The sequence below is a fragment of the Salvelinus sp. IW2-2015 genome, linkage group LG36, assembly GCF_002910315.2.
Source record: "Salvelinus sp. IW2-2015 linkage group LG36, ASM291031v2, whole genome shotgun sequence".
Taxonomy (NCBI): domain Eukaryota; kingdom Metazoa; phylum Chordata; class Actinopteri; order Salmoniformes; family Salmonidae; genus Salvelinus; species Salvelinus sp. IW2-2015.
Genome location: NC_036875.1, coordinates 32,150,521 through 32,166,114, shown reverse-complemented (window position 1 = coordinate 32,166,114; position 15,594 = coordinate 32,150,521). Strand labels below are relative to the sequence as shown.

Below are 15,594 nucleotides of genomic sequence, written 5' to 3'. Positions count from 1 at the left end.
AACTTGCTAAATAGCGATTTTCATAAATTAACTTTATGACAAAAAAATGCACAATTGTTTGTCTCTACATTAACTAACATATTCCTCTCAATTGTAAATGTTTTGCTTGACTCATTATGACGTTATAACTGCTTACATTTGCTTCCACTGTAATGTTTTGTCAGCCATCTTTGCTGAAGAAAGTCACCAGGGACTCATGGCCCGCGTCAAATTAGTCATTGGAACCTCTCGATATGATTGGTCATATAAAAACCTTGGGACTCAAATGCATAATGAGTGCTCTAACTCCCCCTTGCGGTGGTCTGGAGCAATGAAGCTGTGACGCTGGGGACTTTTAAGTCCCGCGGTGTAAGCTTGCCACTTTTAAAGGAGGAACTACTGTATAACACACTGGCTGAGGAAAGGCACTACTCCCAATATAAGTGAACCCCAAATCAATGTAGTTCTCATCATATTTGCGCCTCGTCGATGGTCCAATGTCCCTGTCTGTTGTTCGGTGCTTTCCCCGGTAAGGGGGCAGTAGCTCTTTGGCTGCATCAGATTCACAACTGTCAGTGTCCATGCTAGGTGAGCTAACAACAAATGTAGAATTACTGATGCTACCATTGGATGTGCCCGTGGAAGCAGAACAACTTGTGTCGTTGACAGGTGCCAGTGTAGTACTGCTGGTAGTAGCAGTTGGACGCGGCCCTTACTTTTTTTTAACCATCCATTTTCAAGCAAACGGAATGAGCAGCAGCTACGTTTGGCTATTAGTGGAATTCATTGTGTTGTTATTTCGCTGAACACTAGATGGTTTAGTTTTATCTTTGGCAGTGAAACGAGAATACTCATTTAAAAAAATGTTAATCACATTTTTTGGGGGCGTATCCCTGATGGCATTGCGCGAACCCCTGGGGGTACGTGTACCCCAGTTTGGGAATACCTGGTCTAGGGAATCCTAATGAATTCCTCTAGCCTGGCTGTACACTCCGGTCATTTATATTTCCACAGTCTCTAGCTGCCAGACACAGACCGACCAGTCAGATAGGCCTAGTACATCCTTACAGCCCTGTACTGTACTAGGCTGTATATATAGGTCAAGTAGAAGGCAGTTATTTCTGCTGGGGCCTGGCACGAGGGACCGCCCTCCATTTTAAACTTAGCTGAGACTTTCACTGACTGGCTGTGAAGTTAGAGGACATGATGAAGGGATCCCATGACTCTGACTCATTCACAAGCGATTCAGGGTTTGTTCTTCAATGAGCCTACAATAACATTATCCGTAATGATACTATTAAAGTACTGTAATGTAGATTAGGCAGTAGCATTGTATTGGTACAACATTTTAAACTGAGACCTAACTGAAAGTGAATGAGTGATAAACTAGGTTGAGTTGTAGTGTAGCAGGTCCGCTTCTCTTTCCCTGTCTTATTGTGTGTTGGATGGAAGTTAATAACACATGTACCTCCTGTTTAAAAGTGCTGAGTTCTGCAGTCAGCCAGAAGGGCCTGATTACTGCTGCCAGCCGGGGTGTGTCCTTCCTGTCAGTTCAGGGCTGCCTCTGTCAGTCGGCCTCCACGTTGCCACGGTTACTAGAAACAAAGACGACGTTACACGGGGGTAAAATAAGTTACATCCGATAAATGTAATAATGGCACCATAGGAGATGGCTGCCGCTTTACGGTCTCCTAACCAATTGTGCTATTGTGTGTTTTTTCGCTTTATTTGTAACTTATTTTGTACATGTTTCTGCCACCGTCTCTTATGAACGAAAAGAGCTTCTAGATATCAGGACAGCGATTACTCACCTCATACTGGAAGAATATTTTTTCTTTAATGAGTCGGACGTGAAGGATTTACTTCAGACACCCGACAAGGCTCAAATCCCCGTGATTCAGATGAGATGGAGATATCGGGGACGTACGTCGGGGTATGGATCTGACGGCGAGTGGGTAATCTGCCTCTACCATCAGTACTATTAGCCAACGTACAATCATTGGATAACAAAATAGACAAACTACAATCACAATATCCTACCAACGGGACATTAAAATAATAATATCTTATGTTTCACAGAGTCGTGGCTGAACGACAACATCAATAACATACAGCTGGTGGGTTTTACGCTGCATCGGCAAGATAGAACAGCCGCCTCCGGTATGGCAAGGGGTGGTGGTCTGTGTATATTTGTAAACAGCTGGTGCATGAAATCTAATAGTCAGGAAGTCTTAAGGTTTTGCTCGCCTGAGGTAGAGTATCTCATGATAAGCTGTAGACCACACTATTTACCAAGCAAGTTATCTATATTCTTCGTAGCTGTCTATTTACCACCACAAACCGATGCTGGCACTAAGACCGCACTCAATAAGCTGTATACGGCTATAAGCAAACAGGAAAACGCTCATCCAGAGGCGGCGCTCATAGTGGCCGGGGACTTTAATGCAGGGAAACTCATCCGTTTTACCAAATTTCTACCAGCATGTTAAATGTGCAACCAGAGGGGGAAAAAACTCTAGACCACCTTTACTCCACACACAGAGACGTGTACAAAGCTCTCCATTTGGCAAATCTGACCATAATTCTATCCTGCTGATTCCTGCTTAAAGTAATACAAAAAAATCAAGAAGGAAACACCAGTGACACGGTCAGATGACACAGATGCTTAGTTACAGGACTATTTTACTAGCACAGACTGGAATATGTTCCGGGATTCCTCCGATGGCATTGAGGAGTACAATACATCAGTCACTGGCATCATCAATAAGTGCATTGATGACGTCGTCCCAACAGTGGCTGTACGTACATACCCCAACCAGTCAAATAAAATTTGATTTGAAAAGAACTCTACTTCTGCCCTAGCCCCCGAGTCAGTGGAGTTTTACCTTGACATTAGGCCTACATGTCCCAGCAGTATAGCCTAGGCCCAGCTGACCGTAGCCCGTAGCTGACTGTGATGCCCCACAGCAATACATCTGCTCTAATCAATTTATTATGGAGCCTGTGTGTGTCAGTGTTTCTCATGTATCACTTTGGTAATAATCAACTAACCTAATGGAGTTATTCGTTTTCTGCTGTAGATAAGTTATAATTTAACTGTGGCCAAGTGTGCATGAAAACAGATGCATGTTAATCAATATACGCAACAGTAATGAAACATTTGTTTTGTGTCATTTTCACCATTTGGATTTAAAATTCTGGCAGCTAGTCAAACAGTAATATGCACAGTTTAGTGAAATAGTGTTTGTGTTTGTTTATGTTGCGCTGACATGTTTGCTGGAGACATTCACATGAAGCTGCGAAAGATGTGACTGAAATCCCCCGAGGCAGGACAGAGAAGAGAGGGGGGATGGGGAGGGGTAAAGATATGACAAAGTGGGTCGGGTGACATGCAGAGGCTTTGGAAATAGACTTAAGACTGGCTTACTGCTCTGCCTTAACAGGGACAGTTGTTTCTTATCTCTGTGTGCTGACTGTATGATGAATTGATTCCTGTTGTTCTTTTCTTCTGTCTGTCTGTCATGTGCGGGTAGTGTGCTCAGTTTTTGAATGGAAATGTCTGTCTTTAGGGCTCAGACACACCAGTAGCATTTGCTGGCCGAGAGTACTTAGCACCTCTGAACGTAATTTGCGAACCGAGTGGGCACCGATTTCATGATGTGGAATCATGTTTGGCAGTCAGCCAACAAGTCTGCAGTGGGTGGTCCCTAAAACACAGAGCGCTGAACAATCGGCAGAAGAACGCTAGATCCACATTCAGTGCGATGTGTGTGAGCCTTTACTCAGAAACCAAGCTGTAGTAGCAAAGTGTCATGTCAAGCCTGCACATTACCCATAAGCACTCAATTACGTTGCGCCGGATGTCATGCATTTCAAATGGGGACGTCCACAACCGAGTGGAATTGCAATGCCCCCTTGCGTTTGAAGGATCCGTTGCGAGACGGACTCCATATATTTCCCCAAAAAAATTTACGTTGTCTTCAGTCCAGCCAGAGTCTGTCGAAGAACAGGAAGTTACCAAACCACAGAAGAAGATGTAAATGTGGTTTTCGGTGAAGGCTTAATGGGATAGCTAGCAACTTGTTAACAATTACCCATTGCTACAAGTGAGTACTATATTAATAGTAGTATTAAATAATACACTTTGGTTGTTAAGCCAATTACATTATAACTGTTGCCTCACTTGTTTTCTCCCTAATATCCAATTGGTAGTTAAAGTCTTTACCCATCGCTGCAACTCCTGTACGGACTCGGGAGAGGCTAAGGTTGAGAGCCATGCGTCCTCCGAAACACGACCCTGCCAAGCTGCGCGGCTTCTTGATACACTGTTCACTTAACCCGGAAGCCAGCCGTACCAATGTGTCACAGGAAACACCGTACAACTGGCGACCGAAGCCAGTTTGCAGGCGCCCGGCCCGCAACAAGGAGTCGCTAGAGCGCGATGGGACAAGGACATCCAGGCCGGCCAAACCTTCCCCTAACCTGGACGACACTGGGCCAACTTGAATAAAAAGGTTGTATTTTGCAATCTCCCAATATAAATGCGATCTCTGACGAGACATGGGCTCACCTCCATCTTGTTTTACAAACACTACACTTGTTCGTTCAGTAGCGGGGCAAGAATTTGTGATGATGTACGGCCTAATGAAATGCGTCACAATGTAAACCGGGCATCAATTTTACAGCAGTTACAGTTCATGTGTTTACCTGTATACCCAGAACAAAATGTTTTGCATAATTGTGTCAGATGTTCGATTAAATTCTTCGGGAAGATGTGTTAGAAAATGTACTAATGAGACTAGTGAAGTCTCCACCCCTCTAAACGGAAACATTTCTGCCAGTTTGGGACAAGTCAATGGGCTAAATGTCCCCTTGAAATGATCAGTGACAAAATCAGCGTACTGGAACAAAGTTCCTTAGTCTTGCATCACACAGTCGGTCGACAGATGCTACAACCATTTATGTTATGTGCATGTGTCAACAAGACATTACCTGTACTGGGGTGGGGTGAGGGTTGTCATGGTAACCAGCTACGCTTGGCTGTGGCCATGCCTGGAGGGAGGGAGGGGTAGAGTGGAGAGAGAAAGATGTGTCTCAGTAGGCTATGCTACACAGAAGCAGGAAGGACAGGGCTTGGTCCCTTCCTTGACAAGGCCTTCACAACAGTGTGAAGGGAGTTGTTACAGGTTGCAGTTAATTTTCCAGATCCAATTTATCATCATTACAGTGACTCTGTACATAGCCGCTGGAAGTAGTTTGGGGTGGGGGTGCTGTGTTTGTTTTGCTCTAAAATGCTATTTGGAGAACAGCAAAAACACAACCAAAAAAGGTCCCCCAGAGAGTATCACAGTAGTATTAGGTTTACAGTATATTAGGTTTAAAGGTCTGTGGAATGGTGTGTACAATGTACTACTCAACCTCGTCATACAGAGGCTACATTGACTACTTGTGGAACAGTGCATACAATGCAACATGAAATAGATGCATAATACTCGCTATCAAGGCCGACATCAAATACCGACGTCAATGTAAAAGTAACCAGAGCATAAAACAGCTGACTGCAAATGCAAACTATGCCAGATAAATCCTACACATGCATTGAAATAAGGCATACATCAAAAGGAATGACTAAGGCCTACAATTGACAACGACAAGACAAACAAACTCGACCAAGGAATGAAGACAAATCTACACATTAAGGCCGCACCCGTGATTCAGTCCCTCAGAATGGACAGCGCCTCGGTACAGGTAGGCATAGTGGAGCTCCGTGGGGTGTGGCTGAATGGACAGTGTCTCTGTCTAGTACCCAGCAAGAATTAGGCTATTCAGTTTGTGGGCAATTAGACATTTTCTGGGCACAGTTGAGTAGCCTACAATGTTTCATATGAAAATCCTGACTGCACACATCTTTAGAAATGGTAGGATCAATTGTAAGTTGCAGACCCCCTGCTATATGAAGTCACCCTTGTGGAACGGTGCATACAGTGTACTATGACAAGTGTAATTGTCTCGTGCGCTTCCCACCAAAATTGTTGTTCTGCATTCAGAGAATTTCATTATAATGTGTGCTCCCAGTTCATTTTTGTATTTTCCTGTCTGCATTATTCACTAGAAAAGGGAAACATTATGAGAATATTGAAACATTGTATAAAGGAACAAGGCGGCTCAGAGAATATTGAAACATTTGTATCAACAAGACCACTCCGAGAATATTAATATTGCAACATAGTAGCCAACGCAGAGGCAGTTTGTCTCTTTCTGATAGTATTGTGTTACCTACACAGCATCTGGGCGCTCACTATATACAAAAAAGCCCTACATCCACACTATAGCTAAATTATGTTTAATGACATTTTGCCAGCAAGATTGATCTGTTAGAATATCTCATTTTAATTCAGGAAGATGGACAAGCGAGACTAAGAGGTGGAAATGCATTATACCAGAGGCAGGTATACTACAGTGGCAAGAAAAAGTATGTGAACCCTTTGAAATACCTGGAATTCTGCATAAATTAGTCATAAAATCTGATCTTCATCTAAGTCACAACAATAGACAAACACAGTCTGCTTAAACTAATAACACACAAACAATTATACGTTGTCATGTCTTTATTGAACACACCGTGTAAACATTCACAGTGCAAGGTAGGAAAAGTATGTGAAACCTTGGATTTATAACTGGTTGACCCTCCTTTGGCAACAATAACCTCAAACAAATGTTTTCTGTAGTTGCGGATCAGACCTGCACGACAGTCAGGAGGAATTTTGGACCATACCTCTTTACAAAACTGTTTCAGTTCAGCGATATTCTTGGGATGTCTGGTGTGAACTGCTCTCTTGAGGTCATGCCACAGCATCTCAATCGGGTTGAGGTCAGGACTCTGACTGGGCCACTTAGGGAGGCATTTCTTCTGTTAAAGCCATTCTGTTGTTGATTTACTTCTGTGTTTGGGGTCGTTGTCCTGTTGCGCTTCAATTGGCGTACAGATCGCCTAACATTCTCCTGCAAAATGTCTTGATAAACCTGGGAATAAATTTTTCCATCGATGATAGCAAGCTGTCCAGGACTTGAGGCAGCAAAGCAGCCCCAAACCATGATGCTCCCTCCACCATACTTTACAGTTGGGATGAGGTTTTGATGTTGGCGTATTGTGCCTTTTTCTCTCCACATGTTCCACAGTGTTGTGTGTTCCTTCCAAACAACTCAACTGTAGTTTCATCTGTCCACAGAATATTTTGCCAGTTGCACTGTGGAACATCCAGGTGCACTTTTGCAAACTTCAGACGTGCAGCAATGTTTTTTTTAGACAGCAGTGTCTTTTTCCATGGTGTCCTCCCATGAACACCATTCTTGTTTAGTGTTTTACATATCGTAGACTCGTCAACAGAGATGTTAGCATGTTCCAGAGATTTCTGTAAGTCTTTAGCTGACACTCTAGAATTCTTCTTAACCTCATTGAGCATTCTGCGCTGTGCTCTTGCAGCCATAATTGCAGGACGGCCACTCCTAGGGAGAGTAGCAACAGTGCTCCACTTTCTTTATTGATAGACAATTTGTGTTCTCGTGGACCGATGAACATCAAGGCTTTTAGAGATACTTTTGTAACCCTTTCCAGCTTTATGCAAGTCAACAATTCTTTATCTTAGGTCTTCTGAGATCTTTTTTGTTCTAGGCATGGTTCACATCAGGCAATGCTTCTTGTGAATAGCAAACTCAAATTCTGTGAATGTTTTCTATAGGGCAAGGCAGCTCTAACCAACATCTCCAATCTCGTCTCATTGATTAAACTCCAGGTTAGCTGACTCCTGACTCCAATTAGCTTTTGGAGAAGTCATTAGCCTAGGGGTTCACATACTTTTTCCAACCTACACTGTGAATGTTTAAATGATGTATTCAATATAGACAAGAAAAATACAATAATGTGTGTTATTAGTTTAACCTCTCTTGGGCACGTGAGACGGTAGCGTCACACCTCGTCACACCTCTTCAACAACAAAAAATCATTACAAACAGTAGCCAGCCAAGTAGAACAGTTATACATGTCAGAAATAGAGATAAAATTCATCCCTTACCTTTGATGATCTTCATATGGTTGCACTCAGCAGACATTCATTTACTCAATAAATGTTCCTTTTGTTCGATAAAGTCTCTTTCTATCCAAAAACCTCACTCGTTTCTTCAGTAATCCACAGGCTAAAACGCAGTCAAAACAGGAAGAACAGGAAGAAAAAATCCAAATTGTATCCGTAAAGTTCATAGAAACATGTCAAATGATGTTTATATTCAAGCCTCAGGTTGTTTTTAGCCTAAATAATCGATAATATTTCAACCGGACAATAACGTTGTCAATTTAAAAGGTAAACAAGAAAGGCACTCGGTCTCGCGCATGAAAAAGCTCTGTGACGCTTTAGGGTCCACTCATTCCGACTGCTCTTACTTCTTCATTTTTCAGAATACAAGCCTGAAACAATTTCTAAAGACTGTTGACATCTAGTGGAAGGCATAGAAACTGCAATTTGAGTCCTAAGTCAATGGATACTGTAATGGCATTGAATATAAAACTACAAAATAAAAATAAAAACTACTTCCTGAATGGATTTTCCTCAGGTTTTCGCCTGCCAAATCAGTTCTGTTATACTCACAGAAACTATTTTAACAGTTGTGGAAACTTTAGAGTGTTTTCTATCCAAATCTACCGGTTATATGCATATCATATCTTCTGGGCCCGAGAAGCAGGCAGTTTAATTTGGGCATGCATTTCATCCAAAATTCCGAATGCTGCCCCCTACCCTAGTGAAGTTAAGCAAACTGTCTCTTGTTGTGACTGCAGATCAGATTTGATGACCAATTTATGCAGAAATCAAATAAAATTGTATTAGTCACATGCGCCGAATACAACAGGTGTAGACCATACTTACTTACGAGCCCCTAACCAACAATGCAGTTTCAAAAAAATAAAAGTAACTAAAAGTAATTAAAGAGCAGCAGTAAAATAACAATAGCGAGACTATATACAGGGGGGTACCGATACAGAGTCAATGTGCGGGGACACTAGTTAGTTGAGGAAGTATGTACATGTAGGTAGAGTTATTAAAGTGACTATGCATAGATGACAACAGAGAGTAGCAGTCGTTTAAAGAGGGGGTGAGGGGGGGCACTGCAAATAGTCTGGGTAGCCAGTTGACTAGATGTTCAGGAGTCTTATGGCTTGGGGGTAGAAGCTGTTTAGAAGCCTCTTGGACCTAGACTTGGCACTCCGGTACCGCTTGCCGTGAGGTAGCAGAGAGAACAGTCCATGACTAGGGTGGCTGGAGTCTGTCAATTTTAGGGCCTTCCTCTGACACCGCCTGGTATAGAGGTCCTGGATGGCAAGAAGCTTGGCCCCAGTGATGTACTGGGCCGTACGCACTACCCTCTGTAGTGCCTTGCAGTCGGATGCCGAGCAGTTGCCATACCAGGCAGTGATGCAACCAGTCAGGATGCTCTCAATGGTGCAGCTGTAGAACCTTTTGAGGATCTCAGGACCCATGCCAAATCTTTTCAGTCTCTTGAGGTGGAATACGTTTTGTTGTGCCCTCTTCACGACTGTCTTGGTGTGCTTGGACCATGTTAGTTTGTTGGTGATGTGGACACGAAAGGAACTTGAAGCTCTCAACCTGCTCCACTGCAGCCCCGTCGATGAGAATGGGGGCGTGCTCGGTCCTCCTTTTCCTGTAGTCCACAATCATCTCCTTTGTCTTGATCAGGTTGAGGGAGAGGTTGTTGTTCTGGCTCCACACGTTCAGGTGTCTGACCACCTCCCTATAGGCTGTCTCTTCGTTGTCGGTGATCAGGCCTACTACTGTTGTGTCAACGGCAAATGTATTGATGGTGTTGGAGTCGTGCCTGGCCGTGCATTCATGAGTGAACAGGAAGTACAGGAGGGGACTGAGCACGTACCCCTGGGGGCCCCTGTGTTGAGGATCAGCGTGGCGGATGTGTTGTTACCTACCCTTACCACCTGGGGGCGGCCCCTCAGGAAGTCCAGGATCCAGTTGCAGAGGGAGGTGTTTAGTCCCAGGGTCCTTAGCTTATTGATGGGCATTGAGGGCACTATGGTGTTGAACACTGATCTGTAGTCAATGAATAGCATTCTCACATAGGTGTTCCTTTTGTCAAGGTGGGAAAGGACAGTGTGGAGTGCAATAGAGATTGCATCATCTGTGGATCTGTTGGGGCTGTATGTACTTCCAAAGGGTTCACATACTTTTCTTGCCACTGTACATGTAGGGATGATGACGTAGGCCTACAGCAAGAAGTTAAAAAAAGTTAGGTAATCATTCATTGTTTGCATTCTCAATTATCATTCTGTCACTGCATGGGAATGCACATTTGTTATAGCCTAAAATTGTTATTGTCTTTGAAGCCAAAAACAAGACATGTATTTTGGGGAAATGTTCTAAATAGCAAGTTGTTCAGTTTATTTTCATACCAATAGGCTTAGGTTGCAGTAGCTCATTGGGTGAATAAATTAAAATAACAATTAGGCTCACAGCTATCACAACCTATATTTTAATAGCAAATTAAACAGCGTTTGGTTTTGAATGGTCACCAAAAAGGAGGGCTCCCCACTTCCCAGTTAAATTAACCCCTGGCTAGTTCAAATGCTGACATCAAATTCAAAGCAATTGGCACACTGCCTAAACCTCTAAACCAGTAAATCAAATGGAACTGTCTCTGCCCTCTAAAAGTGACAGAAAAGGGGCACAGGCTGGCAGCAATGCTCCGCATGGTCCTAAAGTCAGCCAATACGGTAAACAGCCATTGAATCTTAAATCGTGATTGGAATTTTTTTTGTATACTTTTTGTTGTTGTTGCCTACCCACATGACGCCCTTGCTGGGGGAGGAGGGCGGGGGAGCTGAGACAATGTGTTGTTGGGGGGGTGGGGCTATGATGCTGTATGAGGGTATGACTCTGTATGAGAGTAGTTGTTGAAACATTTGGAGATTACTTCACTTGTGCTTGGTCAATGTGTGTAGGAGAGTTGCCTAAAAAAAAAAGTTTAATCAACTATTTCCATGACTCTTTCTATTGATAACTCCCAGTTTGACACTGCTATAAGAATTTCTGAAACTGTTCTCACTGAAGCTCAAAGGCCATGATTGTTAATATATATGGCAGACGATATGTTATTAAACAGCCTTGTCAAGGGATATCAGTTGGCCAGAGCATATTATAATTTCACCCACTGAACTAGTTTGACATAATGTCTCTTGGCACTAAAAGTCACCTGACAGCAACTGCACAGTGTTCTGTGTATGCAAAGCTATTGCCCTGCCCTAAAGGTGTCTGTCTCTTTCTGAGGTTTTCTATGAGTTAGGCTGTCCTTAAGAGGGATTTATCGTATTTCAAAATGACACCCAACAGTAGTAGGCATGATGGCTTCATATCATCATACAGATTTTCATATCATCATACCGTCTTTCATCCCGGGATTTACAGTATTACCAGCATAGCATACAAGGGGGTGCTAAAAAGGCAAGAAATGCCCATTGGGCCTAGATTACCAGAATGCTAACACAATTAGAACAAACTAATAGCGAAATCACAAATGCTAACGAGCAAAAGCGAAAATAAACAAAATTGCAAAGACAGGCAAATCCAGTTTATATAGTTATACGAGCATAGCCAGTAGCTACCGAATGTCATTTTCAGAGAACTTCAGAGAAATAGTTTTGATGGTATTGAAAAACCATCCTGTGTCTTTTTCCAGATACCACAGTATACGGTATATACAATATACCGCCCAAGCCTTGTAGACTGTTGACTGGGGCTTGTTTGTAGTACTGTGTGTAATATCAGTATTGTTTGTTTGTGTTTTACTCACTGTCTAACTGGTGTGCCCTCTGTGTCCACAGGTGGTGTCAGTGAGTGTTTTGAGCATAGTGACGGTGTGTGTGTGTGTGTGTGTGTGTGTGACGGTGTGTGTGTATGTGACGGTGTGTGTGTGTGAGACAGAGACCAGCGATGGCTGCCAGTAAGAATAAGACCCAGAGTTCTCTGGCCCTGCACAAGGTCATCATGGTGGGCAGTGGTGGTGTGGGCAAGTCTGCACTCACACTGCAGTTCATGTACGACGAGGTGAGAACATGCGCACACACACACTTAGCTCAACTCATTGCATAGCTACAGCAGTATTGACACTGTTCATGCTCACACAAACTGAGCATTCCATGTTTGCTAGTCTGTCATACATCATTGTTACATTGTGTTGAACCCTGTTATCTAACTTGACAAGAATTAAATAAAAATTCACATTACCCAAAGTTCAACTGTTTCCCGTTAAGTACTGTGACACAATGACTGTGTGGTTGAGGTGTTCGTCTTGGTCCTCTGTCCAGTTTGTGGAGACACCAAGGCAGACAGCTACATACTATCTGCCTAACGTAGTCTTTTCTGCTGCAGACATTCTGACGGTTCTGTGGTTTCCTCCTCCTAGTTCGTAGAGGACTACGAGCCCACCAAGGCAGACAGCTACAGGAAGAAGGTAGTGCTGGATGGAGAGGAGGTCCAGATCGATATCCTGGACACGGCTGGACAGGAGGACTATGCTGCTATCAGAGACAACTACTTCAGGAGTGGAGAGGGCTTCCTGCTAGTCTTCTCCATCACAGAACACGAGTCTTTCACAGCCACTGCAGAGTTCAGGTTGGTGATCCTTCATTAGTTAGCATGTATGGCAGTGATGACAGTCATATGGCGGTGAGTCAGATTGGAGAGTCACAATGATGACAGTAACGATAGAAGACCCAAGCTGTGATTAGTGTGTGTGTGTTTGCCTGTGTTTCTATGATTTCCTACTTGCAAGAAGAGGTACATGCATCTAGGACCTGTGTACCTTAAATGCTTGTTTGTGGATCTACAATCCTAATAAGTCTTTATAATGTGTTTTCTAGGGAGCAGATCCTGCGTGTGAAAGCGGAAGAGGATAAGATTCCTCTGTTGGTGGTGGGGAACAAGTCTGACTTGGAGGACCGCAGACAGGTSTCTGTAGACGAGGCCCGAGCCAAGGCAGAGGAGTGGGGGGTGCAGTACGTGGAGACATCAGCCAAGACGCGAGCCAACGTCGACAAGGTACAGTCACTGTGTGTGTATGGGTGTGTTTATAATTACATATTGCAGACAATTCTCTTCTATATGTAATTTTCAAGGTGGTCAAGTGATTCAGAAATAGTGGTGGACTATCACTTGAGTAATTGTCTGTTCAGGTAAATGTGTGTGGTAACATGGTTCCTTTTCATTCTCAAGGTATTCTTTGACCTGATGCGGGAGGTGCGGGGAAAGAAGATGTCGGAAAACAAGGACAAAAACGGCAAGGGGAAGCACAAGAATAAGAACAAGAAGAGTTTCAAAGAGCGATGCTGTTTACTCTGAACGCAACATGGACCTTTACAACACAAAACACCACAATCTATCGTTACGCTGAGGAACCAACTTGATCAGAATCACAGAGCATCCATCCTCACGTTGAGTTGAAATATGTGTCTGTTAGTATTGAATCTGGCCATATTAGTGTTGTTTAGCAGGTTTGGGGTCAGTTCTATTTAAACTGTCAATTCCAGAAGTTAACTAATATTCCAATTGCAATTTTGCTCATTGCTTTTCAATACAGAAAATTGGAATTTGGCATTTCAGTTTACTTGAAGTGAAATGGATTTTTTTTCCCAAACCAGGTGTTTACCACATTCTCAACCACTGTTTTTGCATCTAAAACTTAAGCTTTGATAGATATTCTGACTGTTTATTGTTTTTAATGGAAGGTGACCACTGTTCTGCGACTTGGACTGCAATGCTTGACCTCTCCCCTGATGACAACCCAATTACCAAACTGCCCCAAACACTAACTTCAGTCTGCTTGGATCTTGTTCTGTCTATCTCAATATATCTGTCCTTTATGATCAACATATGGTCATGCCATTTATTTTAGTCTAGAACGTGCATGGGGATTTTAATCTAGAATGTGAATGGGGATAGGTTCAGTCAAGGACAGAAATGTAGCGAAACTCTATTCAATGCTTTTCACTGATGTCTGTTTATGTGGTATGGACATCAGACTAAGCTTTGTTTGTTAATGAACAAAAAAAGTATATTTACTAGTTAGTAAGAGGGACTAGGACTGAACGTGTCATTGTTTCCTCTACAATAGGATAAAGCAATTGTCAATCAAGAAGGCTCATCGTCTTATGATTCGAAGCACATGTGATATTATTAGGGCCAGTCAGTTTACATTGTCAGGAAAAACTCCTGGCCCTGGTCTAAGTAGGATGGATGTTGAAGTGTGAAGTTGTAAGAGTTTACTAACCAGAGGTCCTGTGGTAATGGACAGGCAGTGTTTCTGGAGCCCCCTGCTGGCATTCCTTGGTAAATACAGGAACTAAAAATGGAACTGCCGCCACATCCATTAGTCCTTTAGATATGGGTCAGTTGGCACCATAAGAGTTGGCACCATAACTATCAGCCAGTCACCTTCAGCTTTGGGGTATTAATATTTTAACTTATTTGGGGTTTTATTCAAATGCTTTTTTTGTAGAAAGTGCACTACATTGTTGCCAATACCTTAAAAAAATAACTGTTCAGAGTTCCCAAGCTAGAGAATGCTAAAGCAGTTTGTGCCATCAACACAAGGATAACATGATATCGCCTACCAACTAATCACTCCTCTCTATATAAATAATGTTTGTTAATTAACTGAGTGAATGTATGTGCATCAGACTACAGTTGATACTTCTGGTTCCTTTGTGTACGTGTGAATGAAACCTGGGTCATGTTATTTGGCACAAAATGGAAGAAAATTGACAAACAGGAAGGGACTTTTTTGTTGTTGCTGAAAAACATTGTGCCCTAATGAACGCCACTCTGGTGAGGGACACAGTTTGTTTGCTGTTATTGTTGGATCAGTCACTCTGTTCTACCCTACAACAGTAAAGTAATATTTTCAACAACTGTCCTAACTGTTCTGCTCTTTTATAAAAATGTGTGTCCTCTTCTGTTGTTTTAAAGCTAGTCTACTATTGCTAGGTTTTTCACTGTCTTCTGAAAAAAAAAAAGACTTCAAAATGTTGCCAAATAAATGCTTTTTTCTTTGTAATATTGGTGTGGTCCTCTTAAAGTAAAATTGCCAATACAGTGTGTAAAATGTATTTGATTTAACCAAATGGGAGTAGACAATATTTCCTTTTGATGTACTTTTTTTTTATGTATATTTGGAAATGCATACTAGTATTCCAGTACTTGATAAACCTCTCAACTGTGTTTCTGATTGCATGCATGTGCAGTAGCCTACAGTTACCCTCCTAGTGTAAGTAAAGTAATGGTTTGCATCATGTCGTCATGGACCAGGGAAGCAAAAATACCATACGGTGGGTGTCCTTAGCTGGTAATTTGCTGTTATTTCGATGGATACATGTCACGTGTTATGATGGTGCAAAAAAAACAGGGCTAATCTAGCAAACCTGATTTGAATAATTAGCTGGTTGATAAACTGAATCTGGTTAGTTACACCTGGGGTTGGATTGAAAACCTACAGGAGGTTAGCGCTCCACGAACGGGGGCCAGAGAGCCCTGGCATGCTCCG

At 42.6% G+C, this 15,594-nt stretch overlaps 1 protein-coding gene across 1 annotated transcript in view; it reads left to right on the top strand.

The window, feature by feature from the left end:
* Positions 1-15,108, top strand: part of LOC111959601 (ras-related protein Ral-B) — a 48,129-nt gene extending 33,021 nt beyond the window's left edge. Inside the window, exons 2-5 of the mRNA XM_023981285.1 lie at positions 11,879-12,101; positions 12,460-12,668; positions 12,917-13,094; positions 13,269-15,108. Of these exons, the coding sequence (XP_023837053.1) occupies positions 11,988-12,101; positions 12,460-12,668; positions 12,917-13,094; positions 13,269-13,394 (627 nt within the window). The 5' untranslated portion in view covers positions 11,879-11,987 and the 3' untranslated portion in view covers positions 13,395-15,108. The remainder of the gene's footprint in view (positions 1-11,878; positions 12,102-12,459; positions 12,669-12,916; positions 13,095-13,268) is intronic.
* Positions 15,109-15,594: the final 486 nt, after the last annotated feature.